Source organism: Hibiscus syriacus, unplaced genomic scaffold (assembly GCF_006381635.1).
Source record: "Hibiscus syriacus cultivar Baekdansim isolate YM2019G1 unplaced genomic scaffold, ASM638163v2 tig00112530_pilon, whole genome shotgun sequence".
NCBI classification, from domain to species: domain Eukaryota; kingdom Viridiplantae; phylum Streptophyta; class Magnoliopsida; order Malvales; family Malvaceae; genus Hibiscus; species Hibiscus syriacus.
The window spans coordinates 965,221-980,898 of record NW_024063358.1 but is presented as its reverse complement, the minus strand read 5'-3'; the positions used below and the strand labels follow the sequence as shown (position 1 = coordinate 980,898).

Here is a 15,678-nt window from a genome sequence, read left to right as displayed (position 1 = left end):
CAGTAACCGAGAGTGAAGCGGTAGAATTTTTGAAGTTTCTGAAACACAGTGAGTACAATGTTGTTGAACAATTACACAAGTTGCATGCCCGTATTTCTGTTTTATCATTACTTTTGAGTTCAGAGGCCCATAGGAATGCTCTGTTAAAGGTTTTGAACCAGACTTTTGTTCTGAAAGAGTTGCCCATTGAAAAGTTGGATCGGTTAGTTTCTAATGTACAAGCTGATAATTTTTTATCTTTTTCTGAGGATGAAATCCCTTCTGGGATGGTTGGTAGTCAGAAGGCTTTGCACACCACAGTTAAATGTAAAGGGCATGTGTTGTCCCGGGTCTTGGTTGATAATGGTTCAGCTTTGAATGTGATGCCCTTAGTGACTCTAAAGAAGCTTCCATTAGATAGTACACTTATGAGAACCTGTCAAAGTCTGGTTCGAGCTTTCGATGGGACTAAAAGAAAAATGTTGGGCAAGATTGATGTTCCTCTGAATATTGATCCAGCAACTTATGAAGTGGAATTTCTCATAATGGACATTATGCCTACGTACAATTGTTTGTTGGGAAGGCCTTGGATTCATCAGGCCGGTACAGTTCCGTCCACATTGCACCAGAGACTGAAATTTGTGATTGATGGAAGGTTGGTATGTATTCATGCTGAAGAGGACATTATTGCATCTGTTTCTACTACTGCTCCGTACATTAAAGTGGATGAGCAAGCGGTCGAGTGTTCTTTCAGATCGTTGGAGTTTGTCAATGCTACATTTGTGGCTGAAGGCAGGAAGATACCAAAGCCTAGACTGTCAAATTGTACCAAAATGGGACTCAAGCTGACCCTTGGAAGAGGAGCAAAAGTTGGGAAAGGGTTAGTAAGTCAGTTACAAGGACCAGTGAATCCAATATAGCCTGTTACTAAAAGAGATCAATTTGGTTTGGGGTATCAGCCAACTCCGAGGGATAAGCTGAGGGGAATTAAGAAGGGTCAGGAAATGAGAAAGGTCAAATTGGCTGGTGAAGACCTTAGCTGGGAACCCATGATCTTCCCGCCGTTGAGCAGCATTTTCATATCTGGGGGACATATGTTTCAAGGGAATTCAAGGAACACTGAGGTGATGGTTGAGGATGCCTTGGGAGATTTAGGCATTAACGTTATAACTGATGATGAGTTTGAGGAAATGAGAGCTATGGGCATTTATCCTGCACCGCCGGGCTTCGTGTTGAACAATTGGACCGCAGAAGAACTACCTGTAGTTTACAAATCTGTTACAGAGTAATGCACTGGAACTTTCTCCATGTTGTTCATACCCTGGGGCAATAGGTGATTTTATGTAAAGGGTTAAGTTGTTTGTTTTTTCTTGCTTTCAATAAAAGATGCATTCTGTTAGTTCCAAATGGCAAACATTCTCCCATGCATTTCATTCATTCATTCATTGTTGTATATATGTATGTATTTATTTATTTCTATTTATTTATATGGGAAAAGATCCTCCCATATGTATATATGTATATATATCTTCTCTTTCATTATTTTTTCAGGAGCTCAGATATCAATAATATGAATGCCAATGACTCTGACCCGGAGATTGATTTCGAGAAGCCTATATGTTAAGGAGAAATCGAGGACTGTGATGATGATAAGGGATGTGAACTACCTTCTGAATTGCTGAAAATGGTGGAGAATGAAGATAAGCAGATTCTGCCTCATAAAGAGCCTACTGAGATTTTGAATTTGGGGACAGATGAGGATAAAAGAGAAGTAAAGATTGGTACCACTCTGTCAGTTGGAGGTCGACATGATCTGATAGAATTGCTTCGAGAATACAAAGATGTGTTTGCTTGGTCATACGAAGATATGTCGGGTTTAGATACAGAATTGGTTGTTCACAAACTGCCAATAAAGCCTGAATGTAAACCGGTACAAAAAAAATGAGAAGAATGAGACCCGAGATGCTGCTCAAGATTAAAGAGGAAGTGAAGAAACAATTTGATGCCGGATTTCTTAATGTGGCTAAATATCCTAAATGGGTGGCGAATATTGTCCCAGTACCAAAGAAGGATGGGAAAGTTTGAATGTGTGTCGACTATAGAGAACTCAACCGAGCCAGTCCAAAAGATAATTTTCCTTTGCCACATATAGACACACTAGTGGATAATACTGCTGTAAATTCTTTGTTCTCTTTTATGGATGGTTTCTCTGGCTACAATCAAATTAAGATAAACCCTGAAGATATGGAAAAAACAACGTTCGTTACTATGTGGGGAACGTTTTGTTATAAAGTAATGCCGTTTGAATTGAAGAACGCATGGGCAACATATCAAAGGGCCATGGTGACGTTATTTCACGACATGATGCATAAAGAGATAGAAGTTTATGTCGATGATATGATTGTGAAAGCTAAGACAGAGGAAGAACATATTGGGAATTTGAAAAAGCTTTTTAAAAGACTAAGAAGATGCCAGCTAAAACTCAACCCAAATAAATGTACTTTTGGGGTGACATCTGGGAAGTTGTTGGGATTCATAGTAAGCCAAAAAGGAATTTAAATAGACCCAGATAAAGTAAAGGCTATTCAAGACTTGCCACCCCCACGAACACAAAAAGAAGTCAGAGGATTTTTGGGGAGATTGAATTATATAGCTCGGTTTATTTCACAGCTGACGGAAAAGTGTGATCCCATATTCCGCCTTCTTCGCAAGAATAACTCAGGGGAATGGAGTGAGGATTGTCAAAGAGCTTTTGAAGCAGTGAAAAGATATTTGTCGAGCACTCCAATCTTAGCGCCACCCATCTCAGGCAAACCATTGATTCTTTATTTGTCAGTTTATGAAAATTCAATGGGGTGTGTGCTGGGGCAACGTGACCAAACTGAGAAGAAAGAAAGGGCTATATATTATCTCAGCAAGAAGTTCATTGAATGTGAGACTAGATACTCACCCATTGAAAAGTTGTGTTACGCTTTAGTATGGGCTACCCAAAGGCTTAGACAATATATGTTGTATCATACTACTTAGCTTATATCCAAGCTTGATCCCTTGAAATATCTAATGGGTGTGCCTGCATTATCTGGAAGATTAGCTCGTTGGCAGATCCTATTGTCCGAGTTTGACATCCAGTATGTAAACCAGACGACAATTAAATGAAGTGCTATAGCGGAATTCATTGCAAGCATGTCTTCGGAAGAATATGAGTCGTTGAGCTTTGATTTCCCAGATGAAGATTTAATGGCTATTTCGGTAGAAGAAGTAGTTGCATCCACTAGCAAATATTGGAAGTTGAACTTCGATAGTGCTTCAAATTCCATGGGACATGGAATCGGGGCAATTTTGGTCTCACCAGAGGGAGAGCATTATCCTTTCACCAGTCGGGCTTAATTTTGATTGTACAAACAATATGTCCGAGTATGAAGCTTGTGTTCTGGGTCTTAGAGCTGTCGTTGATCACAAAATAAAAATGCTCAAGGTGTATGGGGATTCAGCTTTGATAATATACCAACTCAGGGGAGAATGGGAGACAAAAGATCCGAAGCTTGTAGAATACCGTAAGTTGGTTATGGAACTTGTTGAAGAATTTGAAGAAGTAACTTTCAATTACCTCCCCAGAGAAGAGAATCAAATGGCAGATGCCTTAGCCACACTGGCAGCAACATTTAAGATGAGCGAGCATTTAAATATGATGCCCTTTAAAATGAAGGCTTATGAGTATCCAGCCCATTGTTTTAATATTGAAGAAGAAGAAGATGGAAACCCTTGGTATTATGATATCTTGCAATATATAAGGTATCAGAGTTATTCAGAACATGCGATTGAGAATGATAAGAGAACCATTAAAAGAATGTCATCAGGGTATGTGCTTGATGGTGAGACTCTATACAAGAAAAGTCTGGATCAGGTATTGTTAAGATGTGTGGACACGAAAGAAGCCAAGTTGATTCTTGAAGAAGTGCATGAAGGAATATGTGGTACACATGCTAATGGGCATGTTATGGCTAGACAAATTATGAGATTTGGGTATTATTGGTCAACTATGGAAACAGACTGTATCAATTATGCCCGAAAATGTCACAAATTTCAGATTTATGGAGATAAGATACATACTCCTCCTCATCCTTTGCATGTAATGACAGCTCCGTGGCCATTCTCAATGTGGGGCATGGATGTTATTGGACAAATTTCGCCCAAAGCTTCAAATGGTCATCGTTTCATCCTGGTAGCCATAGATTACTTCACCAAGTGGGTAGAAGCAGCTTCTTACGCAAATGTTACCCAGTCTACAATATGCAAATTCTTAAAGAAGGAGATCATTTGTAGATATGGTTTACCAGAGAGGATTATCTCCGATAATGCGTTGAATTTAAACAATAAGATGATGGACTCGGTCGTAAACAGTTCAAAATAAAGCATCATAATTCCACCACTTGTCGCCCAAAGATGAATGGGGCAGTAGAGGCGGCTAATAAAAACATCAAAAGGCTCATAGAGAATATGACTGAGACCTATAAGGACTGGCATGAGAAGTTGCCCTTTGCTCTGTTTGCTTATCGAACTTCAGTACGGACTTCAACTGGGGTAACTCCATTTTCTTTGGTTTATGGGATGGAAGCTGTCTTACCTATTGAGGTGGAAATTCCTTCACTTCGGATTTTGTCAGAGGTGAAGCTCAATGAGGCAGAATTGGTACATGCTAGGTATGACCAATTAAATTTAATTGAATAAAAAGAGATTGAAAGCTATTTGTCATGGTCAGATGTACTAAAAACGTATGATACGGGCACATGGTAAGAAAGTTCGCCTTCGAGAATTCCATGAGGGAGATTTGGTGCTTAAAAGGATTTTGTCTTTTCAGAAGGATTTCAGAGGAAAATGGATGCCCAAAATGGAAGGACCTTATGTTGTCAAGAAAGCCTTTTCTGGGGGAGCTCTAGTCTTAAATGAAATGGATGGATTAGAATTACCCTATCCAGTGAATTCTGACGCTGTTAAGAGATATTTCGCTTGAAGAAAAATGAAAAAAAAGAAAAAAAAAGAGAAAATAATAATGAAAAAAATAATAATAATGAATGAAAAATGAAAAATGAAAAAATAAAAAATGAAAAATGAAAAATGAAAAAAGAAGAAAAAAGAAAAAGAAAAAGAAATAAAGGAAGGGTTCAAGATGAAAATCCGAAAAAGGGCGTCTTGAAACCAAAGGAGGTCTCAAGTTGAAAACCCGCAAAGGGCGACTTGAGTTGAGTTTGAAATTCAGAATTCGTGCATGGTGGAGGTTCTGAATCAATTTTGGAAGTGGAAAGAGCTTCTAATATGGATAGTAACAATGACAGTTGGTGATCAGGGACGAGACTAAAGATTAATGTGTCTCGATTGAAATAACCAAGAGAAATTGAATGCACATGAGATTCAATACTGGTTTAGGGCATCCAATGATAGAGATTTGGGAGTTTAGAAGTAGCTTCATACTCTTAAGCATCATAATTTTGGAGATCTTTTTGACAGAAGCTACACTCGAGACATTCTAACGACGTGCCGGTTCAAAAGCATTTGCATTATTGATATTTGAAGACGCCTACTCTTTTGTTCTTTTACTGTTTCCAGTTAAAAGTTTGCCATTTAATTGCCTAAAATTCTCTGTATTTATATAAATAAAGAGATGTCTTTCCTTGTTCGTTTCCCTTTTGTAAGCATCTTATTTTGAAAAGTTAAAACATATAGCTTAACTTGAAGTACATGAGATCATTTTATACTATTGTGCAAAAGGTTTTGGAAAATACATGTATTTTGAAGTTGACAATGGTTTAAACATATAAGCTTGTGTGGCTATGGGAAGCTAAAACCTTGGAATTCTTAGAAAATCTCAACCATGATAAGAAGACCCAAAGAGATTGTCATCGGTCAAGAAGTTGGTCATGGGTACTGGCGGGTTTCAAGAAAGGAAAGAGTCAAGGTTCTGTTAAGCCGAGAGATACGGAATTGAGATTGTTAACTGGGGTGAATTGGTCAAATGTTCTGTACCCAAGATGAAACCGAGTTTTATCGAGATCAAAAGGAGATAGAGTTCCTTCGAAGAAGAAAACACACTGAATTGCATAATTGTATACATTTTAGGCATGATTAGGATCATAACATTCATAATTGCATGATGACTTAAGCAGTTACAGGTTTTCCAGGGATAGTTGAAGATATTGAAGCATCGAGATGAACATAACTGGTTTGGAGATTTTGAAAAGAATGATGTTTATACGAAAACTGAGCCAAAGCAGATTCACATATCCAATAGTTTCCAGACAAGTTTTCGCGATGGAGATGGATTTTTAGAAATTTTATCAAATTCTAAATTTTTGAATATAATATTTTCAAACATACATTAATGATTGGTAATGTTTGATTTTCAGGTTGGACCTTCGGAATAAGTCAATCTTAAGCCTTCATGAAAGAGTAGTGAAGCAAACCATCTGTAAGCCTTCACGGAAGATTAGTGAAGCAAACTCATTTTATGAAGATCGAGTCCTATACTCTCTGAAGGAATAAGGAGCGGACACGTTTGTTAAAGATTGAGTCCTATACTCTCTGAAAGAATAAGGAGCGTACCTGTTTATTGAAGATTTTTCGAGTTCTATACTCTCTGAAGAAATAGAGAGCAGACCCGTTTTATGGAAGATTGTTCAAGTCTTATACTCTCTGAATGAATAGAGAGCAGACACGTTTATTGAAGATCGAGTCTTATACTCTTTGAAGGAATAGGGAGCAGACCCGTTTGTTGAAGATTATTTGAGTCTTATACTCTCTGAATGAATAGAGAGCATACACATTTTATGAAGATTGTTCGAGTCTTATACTTCCTGAAGGAATAGGGAGCAGGCTCGTCATTTGAAGATTTTTCAAGTCTCATTTATCCCGACGTAACAGTGAGTGGTTTAATTTTTTGAAGTTCTCATGACCAGACAAATTCGATCATCTTTTGATCTTTGCCCTATTCTCGTTACACGACAATGAGCAAAGAGGGGCAGCTGTAGATGCTCGGTTTTGTCCGGGGACAGATCGGAGCATACCCAAAGCTGAGCAATTGAAGGCCCAACTCAAGTCCACGTGAATACTCCCTAGAAGACTAAAAGCAATTATCGGGTCAGTTTTTTAATTAATTAGGAAAACTGTATTAGTAAACTGTTTTGTAAGTGGGGGTTTATTGACCATTATCATTGCTAAAAGAGGGGACACGAGAACAAAGAAAGGGGGTCCAGAAACAAAAGGGAGAGCAACACAATCAACACAAAAAACGACCAAATACAGAGAGAAAAAAAGAATCAGATAACCATTGAAAAGAAAACGAACAAAAAACACAGAAATAAAGGAAGAAGGCAACTAGAAACGAGGGAAGCAATAATCAGGGACTATCAGCTGAGAACCCTACTAGTCATTAACAATTTTACACTATAAAAGAATACAAAGAGAAACGATAGTGTAACTTCATAATTCGAAACAAGAGAAAGCAAAAGAAATACGAGGAATTTCGAGGTATTCTTTTTCGGTTTTTCTCTCTCTATATATATATATATCTCTTTTCGTGTGCATTTGTGTTGTGTTACAATTAGAGGAAGTTAAACAATATTCTTTTAAAAAACAAAATCCATGTGAAGTAGTGCAAGCATCAAAAGTTTCTAAAGTTTTTTTATTTTCTTTCGGACCATAGACAACTTTTCTTCACATTTTTTTGAAACCAAAGCAGAGATAGAGAAGATGAGTTATTGTTATTACCTTACCCGTTGGTTGAGCAGCGTTCGTCTGGTGCGTAGAAAGCCTTAGAGGTCGAAAGATGAAGAGGGTTGGTGAGAACGGCGTTGAAGAGAGAGTGAAGTCGAAATGCCAATTTGTGTCTGTAAAGAGTTTGTTTTTTGCATTTTAGACTTTAGATTGGAGGTTAGCAAGGTGAGGCAAGAGCTGTGAGGGGTTCGGGATCATTGGTTTAGGTCATTGGACCACCGTTTATAGTGGTCGAGATTAAGAGTTAAGGGCCACGGTCGTGTTGAGGGAGAGAAGTAGAAGAAGAAGGTAGAGGGGAAATGGGTAGAGAGAATGGCGTTGGGGAATGTTAGGAGAGGATGAGAATGATTTAGGCTTAGAAGTGTTACCCTAAAATCCCATATATCAGAACGTCCAAACGGCGTCGTTTAGCCAGGTCCAAAACGGCGGTGTTTCATCAGGCTGGAACCTTCTGTGTTCTAGGATAGTGGGTTAATTGCGTGATAGGTCATTCGGTTTTCGGCCTGCTTCTTTATGGTCCTTAAATTGAATTTTATTGGGTTTTTGATTTCGTATCTTAATTTTAAGCATTTTATATCTTAGCCCAGAATCATGTTAGGGCCATTTTTGCACTGTTTTTACATTGGTTGTGTAATTTACGAAACTTTTATTTTGGTCCTTGAACGAATCTTTTGCGCCTTCTTAATTTGGTCTTCATATTTATAAACACTTTTCATGTTAGTCCTGAAATGTTTTTATGTTTTATTTTTGAAATGTAATTTGTAATTTTGGTTGTTTGACAATTTAGTCACTTAGCATGTTTTTTTTTAATTTAATGGTTAATTCATACTTTGCATGCTTAGTTTAATTTTATTTTATTCTGGTCATTCATGGTAATTTTGAATATGAAATCGAGTTACTAATAGTATGTTTTATTGTATATATTGTTTTATGCTAATGCATGCCAATGTCGTTGTATGCATGTATATACCATATCACCATACTTTATTTTAGACTTAGGTGTTCATTTGAATATAGGATATTATTTAATTAGTTTTTACATGACATTATTTTGCATAATATGCATGATAGCCTCACTTGCATAACTTGACATATTCATAATTGGATTAAGGGTAATATATTTTTAATTTAAAATTGTTTTAAGTGGGCAGTCATAACTGATTTGAGGTCCACTTTTAATGATTTTAAAATAAAAGTGTATCCCGAAAGTGAAACAAAAAAATTGATTCGTCACCTAAAATTTGAGAACGAGAGAAAAAGAAATGTTCGTTTATTTAAATATATCGAGAAAAGGTTGTTATATCTTTAAGATCTGGTCTCGATATTTGTAAATAATCAAACATTCTTTATCTTTCTAAAACGACTTGGTAATTTTAATTTAATTTGTTTGAGTGTTTTTGAATGTTTTAAATTTACATTTTTATTTTATGGGATCAAAAATAAAAATAAATTCGAATTTGTAAAGTTCATTGCAAAGACGTTAATTAATCGACTAGGTACCGATTTAGGGCGTTATGGGGGTGTTAATCCTTCCCCACACGTAACCGACTCCCGAACTCGGATTTTGGTAACGCATACCTCAATTTGTTGTTTTAATTAAAATTAATTTTTATTTAAAATGACAGTATTTTTGGGTGCCCAATTACACCCTAATCAAAGATTGGTGGCGACTCTTCGAACCGTATTTTTCGATCGTAAAATAAATTCAAAAATTTTCGAAACGAGAGGTCTTTTAAATCGTATATATTTTAAAATAAAAGAGATAATTAAGAATTAATGTGATTTTCAAAATCTCACATTTCTTTCACATTTTTTAAAAAAAATCGTTTCGACATTTATTATGTTTTGAGATATACATTGATTGATGATGTAATTTTAAAGTAGATTCTCGCTTATTAGATAATGAGTGAAAACTAATCCAAGTTTTTATTTTTATTAGAAACTAAGAAATTCACATATTTTTATTTATTTTGGTTGGATTTCATGTCTGAAAAGTCCATTTATTCTGGATATTAATTGAAAGAGAAAGAAATAGACATAAGAGGACAAACACAGACAGGAGTGTATTCAATTTCAAGGGGCTTGATTCTCATTTTGCCGTTACAGTGGCAGCTTGGTAATTTCCAACGCACTTCTAATGATAGCGACTGGCCTCTATGGCCATGAGGAAGAAAGAAAACGAAAAAGAAGATGAATTCTCTCACTCTTCAAACCAATTTACTCAATATAAAACAAATCAAACCGTATAATTTCTTCTGAAATTTCTCACCTTTTCCTTCACCGATCTACCTTTACTTAGTTCGTACATTTCCTCTGGGTTGTTGGTTTTAAGTAGTTTTTTTAGTTGTTTTTTTATTAGTCATTCGCTTCCCAGGAAAACAATTGGTACCCATTTGAGAAGAAGCTGAAATGGGAAAAAAGTCCAACGCAGATTCACTAGAAAAGTCGGAGACTTCAAATGGAAGAGGAGGCAAGCTCGGTTCAATGTTGCCAAAGATTGAACCTTTTGTGCCTAAAAGAGATCAAAACCATAACCCAAGGGAGTTGAGATCTTGGGCTAAAAGAACCGGCTTTGTGTCTCACTTATCTGGAGAAACCGGCACCGCTAGTTCCACTGAAAGATTCGACAGTTCCACTGTGTCTAATGTTGAAAGGAGTGGCCGTGATCATAGAGCAGGTAGGTCATCTCCAAAAACCGAGACTGACACGGTATTGGGCCGGAGTAGACTCAATATAGGAACTGAAATCGAAATGGATCCTGGGTTCGGATCGGGATCCAGGCAAGGAAGGAGGGCAGTTGCAGATGAGAATGGGAATAATGGTTTGGGAGAGAAAGTTGAGGAAAGGAAACCTGGGTTAAATGGAAATGGGAATGGAGTTGCAAGTGTTACACCAGTAGTTGAAGAGAAGAATGAGGGAGAAAAGGGTGAAAGGGATGTGGAAACTGGGATGTTTCCAGGAGCTGAAGAGCAGGGCCATGAAGGCTGGAATGGTAATCATCCCGGGTTGAAGGTCGGGTTGAGAGATAATCCGGGTTTTGGTTAGTTTCCTTTACTTCACCTTTTGTTTTGTTTGTGCTTGCTTTTGTTTTATTTTTTGTTTATGTTCATTGTTGATGATGCGTTGAACTCTGTTTTCTTAGCTAGTGTCGAGTTAAACTGTTATTTACTTTAGATTTCTTTCCATGTAGATGCAATGTTAGTTAATGAAATCACAGAATTTGAGTTTTCCAATATCTAGAAGCTGAAGCTGATATGGTGATTATGTCTCTTGTTGCTTGGCTTTGTGTGTATTTAAAGAAACAAAATTGTTCAAGTTTTTCTACTTGTAGGAAATTTCTCGATACAGATGGAGAGTTCGGATTTTTCTAGGCTTCATGTTCTAACTTCGATAGTTTTTTTGTTTAGTTTATGCTTATCATTTGAAAAGCATGAAAGGTGACTTATCGATGCATGTTCAGCTTTGGATATTGTCGAACATTTATATGAAATTTCCAATTCGAACATGGTTCTTATTTTTATTATGGGGATGTATTTGAGGCTTTAACCAAAGGGAAGGACATAAATCGTTAATTTTTAAGTAGTTACCAAATACTTAAAAACGAATATCATGGTTCATGAATTGTTTTCCATGGTTACAGTGTAATTGAATGTTGTAGTTGCCACTGAATCCTACTGATTCTCATCTGATTATCAATTTTTACAGGAGCACTAATATATTACGGCCTGCAGCACTTTTTATCATTGGCGGGCTCACTTATATTTATTCCATCGGTTATGGTACCAGCCATGGGCGGAACAGATGTAAGCTTCTTTACCCATAGAAGTATTGATTACTTGACATCTTAAGAGATTTGGAATATGAAATTCCATGATATTTCTGATATGCGATGCAGAAAGATACTGCCACTGTGATTTCTACAATGCTGCTAATTTCTGGCATTAGTACAATTCTGCACTCCTACTTTGGTACCCGGCTTCCATTAGTTCAAGGTAGTTCGTTCATCTATCTGGCACCAGCACTAGTTATCATCAATGCTCGAGATTATAGAAACCTCTCTGAACATGTAAGTTATGCAAAAGAAAATGAGTGTTGTATCTTCAGTTAGTCCCCCTTCATTTTTATTTATAAAGTTTTATCTTGGCTGTAAATGGCTTTGATGCTCCAAAGTTTGATCAATTTATTAAATATGGTCTCCTTATTTTCATCAAAAATTTGCTTCCAATTCTAATTTGGTGAGACGAATTGAGATCATCTTTAGCTCATGACATACAAACTTAATCTAGTGTTCATGCAATAGCATCTTATTCTAGTTTTCAATAATACTTTTTTTTTAAATACTGTAGAAATTCAGGCACATAATGAGAGAGTTGCAAGGAGCTATAATTGTCGGTTCAGTATTCCAAAGTATCTTGGGATTCAGTAGTTTGATGTCACTTTTACTGAGGTAATTCTATCTTGAAATTTTCATTTACGCTCAATGTGCAATTTTGTGCTAAAATAAAAGGAATTTAATGGTTCATAATATTCTTATCTCCAAATGTTTCTACAATCTTATTCGACCAGGCAAGATTTTGGTACTTGAAAATGAACTATCATTATCATGAGAAACAAGCATATGTACACCATCTAGTATATTAATAGGACTTGGAATCGTCTATGGATTTGACACTGTTTTTGTTTTGTAGATTGATTAACCCAGTTGTGGTTGCCCCAACTGTTGCCGCTGTCGGTTTAGCATTCTTCAGCTACGGTTTTCCACAAGCTGGTAGTTGTGTAGAAGTCAGTGTTCCATTGATATTGTTGGTTCTTACATGCACCCTTGTGAGTAATTTATTTAGCAAAGTTGAATACTATGTAGCTACCGAGCACATAAATAGAGTTGATAGTTTGATTTTTATTACCCCTCTTAAGGATGCATACTTTTTTTCTAGTATCTTCGAGGAGTATCCATTTTTGGGCATCGATTTTTCAGAATATATGCAGTACGTACTCTCACCTTTCCATCTTGTTTATTCTTTCTAAAACTTTATTTCAATTTTGTTTTTAAAAAGTATACCTCTCTCCTTTACTGAATTATATATTTTGGTTTGTCCAGGTAAATGGTAGTTTCTTTGTTTTTGGTAGAGATATTGTTAATCGATCACCGTGTCATTGTTCGATCACTGCAGGTTCCTCTGAGTGTTATGCTTACATGGATATATGCATTTCTTCTGACAGCGGGAGGAGCTTATGATTACAAAGATTGCAGCCCTGACATTCCGAGTTCAAACATTTTACTTGACGAGTGTAAAAAACATGCATATACCATGAAGCATTGCAGAGCTGATGTTTCGAATGCATGGAGAGCTGCTGCTTGGCTTAGAATTCCGTACCCTTTACAGTGGGGTGTCCCTATCTTCCATGTCCGGACGTCTTTGATTATGATCATTGTGTCACTTGTTGCATCAGTGGATTCGGTCAGTAGTCTATAATGCTCCAAAATATCGGTATCAAATGGACGCTGTGATGGAAATATTTGATTTTGGAAAAAAAAATTACCCTCTAGTATTTTCGAACATGGTTCTATTTATGAAATGCTAAATAGTCACGTGTAGAAAAAGCAACAACAAGGAAACGAAGCAGCAAAACTGGTTTTTCGAAGTTGAATGTGTGTTAACTCTTAATATCTGTTACTGAACAGGAAGATAATTGTAATGGCCCCAACATTGATGCTTGTGAGTGAACATGCAGGTCGGAACATATCACTCTGCTTCTTTACTAGTCAGTTTGAAGCCTCCAACTCCTGGAGTAGTGAGCAGAGGCATTGCATTGGAAGGTTTCTGTAGCCTGCTGGCTGGAATTTGGGGTTCGGGTACCGGCTCAACAACTTTGACAGAAAATACTCATACAATAAATATAACAAAGATGGCCAGCCGAAGAGCTGTGGTATTCGGAGCACTTTTCTTGATCCTCTTCTCATTTGTAGGTAAAGTCGGAAATCAATTTTGGCTGGAAAAAGCTTCTTGGTGCACGGTAGATAGATGATAGAACGTTCTTCCAGGGATATGAATATGATTTCGGGTGTACTAAATCATATTTCCCCCATTCTGATCTTACTGCTCGATACCTGTATGGAATTTTGTATATGGTATCCATGGGGTTGCCTATGTATTCAATATGTCTGCTCGATAATTTATCTAGTTTATCGTATTCGTACATGTATGAGGTCAATATTATGTTGACTACTTGACTTGTGTATAACAGGAAAAGTCGGTGCAATTCTTGCTTCGATACCACTGTCCTTGGCTGCTGCGATTTTGTGCTTCATGTGGGCCCTTGTTGTGGCCGTCGGCCTCTCAACCTTGCAATACACTCAAACAGCAAGTTTTAGGAACATGACGATAGTCGGGGTGTCTTTGTTACTCGGTTTGTCCATTCCTGCTTATTTCCAACAGTACCAACCCATGTCGAGTTTGATGCTGCCAAGTTATTTCGTTCCATATTCAGCTGCATCCGATGGACCAGTCCACACCACTAGTGAACAAGTAAGTTCGCGATGTGTATATTTTTTCCCCGAATCTAGGTGATACAAAGATGTATACACGCTTATCCCCTATTTCACACTTGTTTTATGAATGTGTCAGCTTGATTTCGCTGTAAATGCACTAATGTCCATGAGCATGGTGGTTACATTCTTGGTAGCATTTATACTCGACAACACTGTCCCGGGCAGCCGGCAAGAACGTGGGGTGTACATTTGGTCACGTCCTGAAGATGTTGTGACCGATCCATTATTGCAATCAGATTACTCCCTGCCTGGAAAATTTGCCTCCCTTTGTTGTTGTTCGAGATGTTTGCGTACGTAATATTTGGCACAAGGCAGCTCGTGACTCAACTAGAAGTTCCATCCTGGTCGGGGACTAGAAGTAAGTTTCTCGATATCGCGCATAAGTGATCTCGACGATGGTTCGGGTCAGTGAGTGGGCTAGAAGAAATACATGATGATTCTTTTGCAACATGAAAGTCGTAATAGTAGAATTAGTAATAACATCTTTGTAACTGATTTTCCATTTGAAAGGTTTGGAAGGTAGTTTGTTCGATAACCAGTTTGTCATTCGTTTGTTTTCGTCTCGATTGCTTGGTAGTCGAAAGATCGATAAGGAATACGAAAAAATCCAAATACAGAGGCCACAACTTGAGATAGGTGAAGGGGTATCCCAAGTCGAACTCGAATCCGAGATTTGCCGGATGTCGTTACTATAGCTGATATATGTTGATTGCAACTTCGATCAGCCCCGCCCTGGATCAATAAAATCTCCAACTGTTCAGAATCGGAAGTTGATGTGAAAACAGATTTGCTAATTGGGGATCATCATACGATAACTAGAAAATTAACTTTCTACTTCACTCGAAAGAGAATGATGATAGCTACTCTAATGAATTAAGAATTATATCTATATTTATAGATTTTATAAATATTATAAATATTAATAGTTACAATTTCAACAGGGGGTGTAGCTCATATGGTAGAGCGCTCGCTTCGCATGCGAGAGGCACGGGGTTCGATTCCCCGCACCTCCAAATCAGCTTTTAGTTTGTTGTCTAGCCTCAGCGTTTGCAATGTAAACAGAAATAAGTGTCAGTCAACAAAAGTTTTAATTACTTTAATATTTTTTTATCATTTTTAAATACTTTAATTTTTAAATGTTAAGAGAATGATTTTAAGATTTGTGATTAGCTTTTCATAACAATTAAGATTGTTCTATAATTTAAATATATATAATTACAATTTGTACAAACATTACATAAATAACTACAAAGAATTAGTAATTATATTTTTTTATACAATAAGATTGTGGTGTCGAAACAGACCCTAAATATAATTTATTTACAATCCAATTAAATAATAGGAAGCTGAAAACCTGAAGAAAAAAACTCACGTCAAGGAAT

General features: G+C 36.9%; 1 protein-coding gene and 1 non-coding gene across 2 annotated transcripts; both read left to right on the top strand.

Moving 5' to 3' along the window:
- Positions 1 to 10,074: 10,074 nt before the first annotated feature.
- LOC120181587 (nucleobase-ascorbate transporter 11-like) lies at positions 10,075 to 14,831 on the top strand. The gene is made up of 10 exons (XM_039186679.1): positions 10,075 to 10,786; positions 11,452 to 11,549; positions 11,642 to 11,812; positions 12,093 to 12,193; positions 12,435 to 12,570; positions 12,681 to 12,731; positions 12,918 to 13,205; positions 13,480 to 13,714; positions 13,993 to 14,273; positions 14,373 to 14,831. The coding sequence occupies exons 1-10, from the start codon at positions 10,156 to 10,158 to the stop codon at positions 14,592 to 14,594; spliced, it is 2,214 nt and encodes a 737-aa protein (XP_039042610.1). The 5' UTR covers positions 10,075 to 10,155; the 3' UTR covers positions 14,595 to 14,831.
- Positions 14,832 to 15,236: 405 nt separating this feature from the next.
- TRNAA-CGC lies at positions 15,237 to 15,309 on the top strand. The gene has a single exon. It is a non-coding gene; the product is annotated as a tRNA-Ala (tRNA).
- Positions 15,310 to 15,678: the final 369 nt, after the last annotated feature.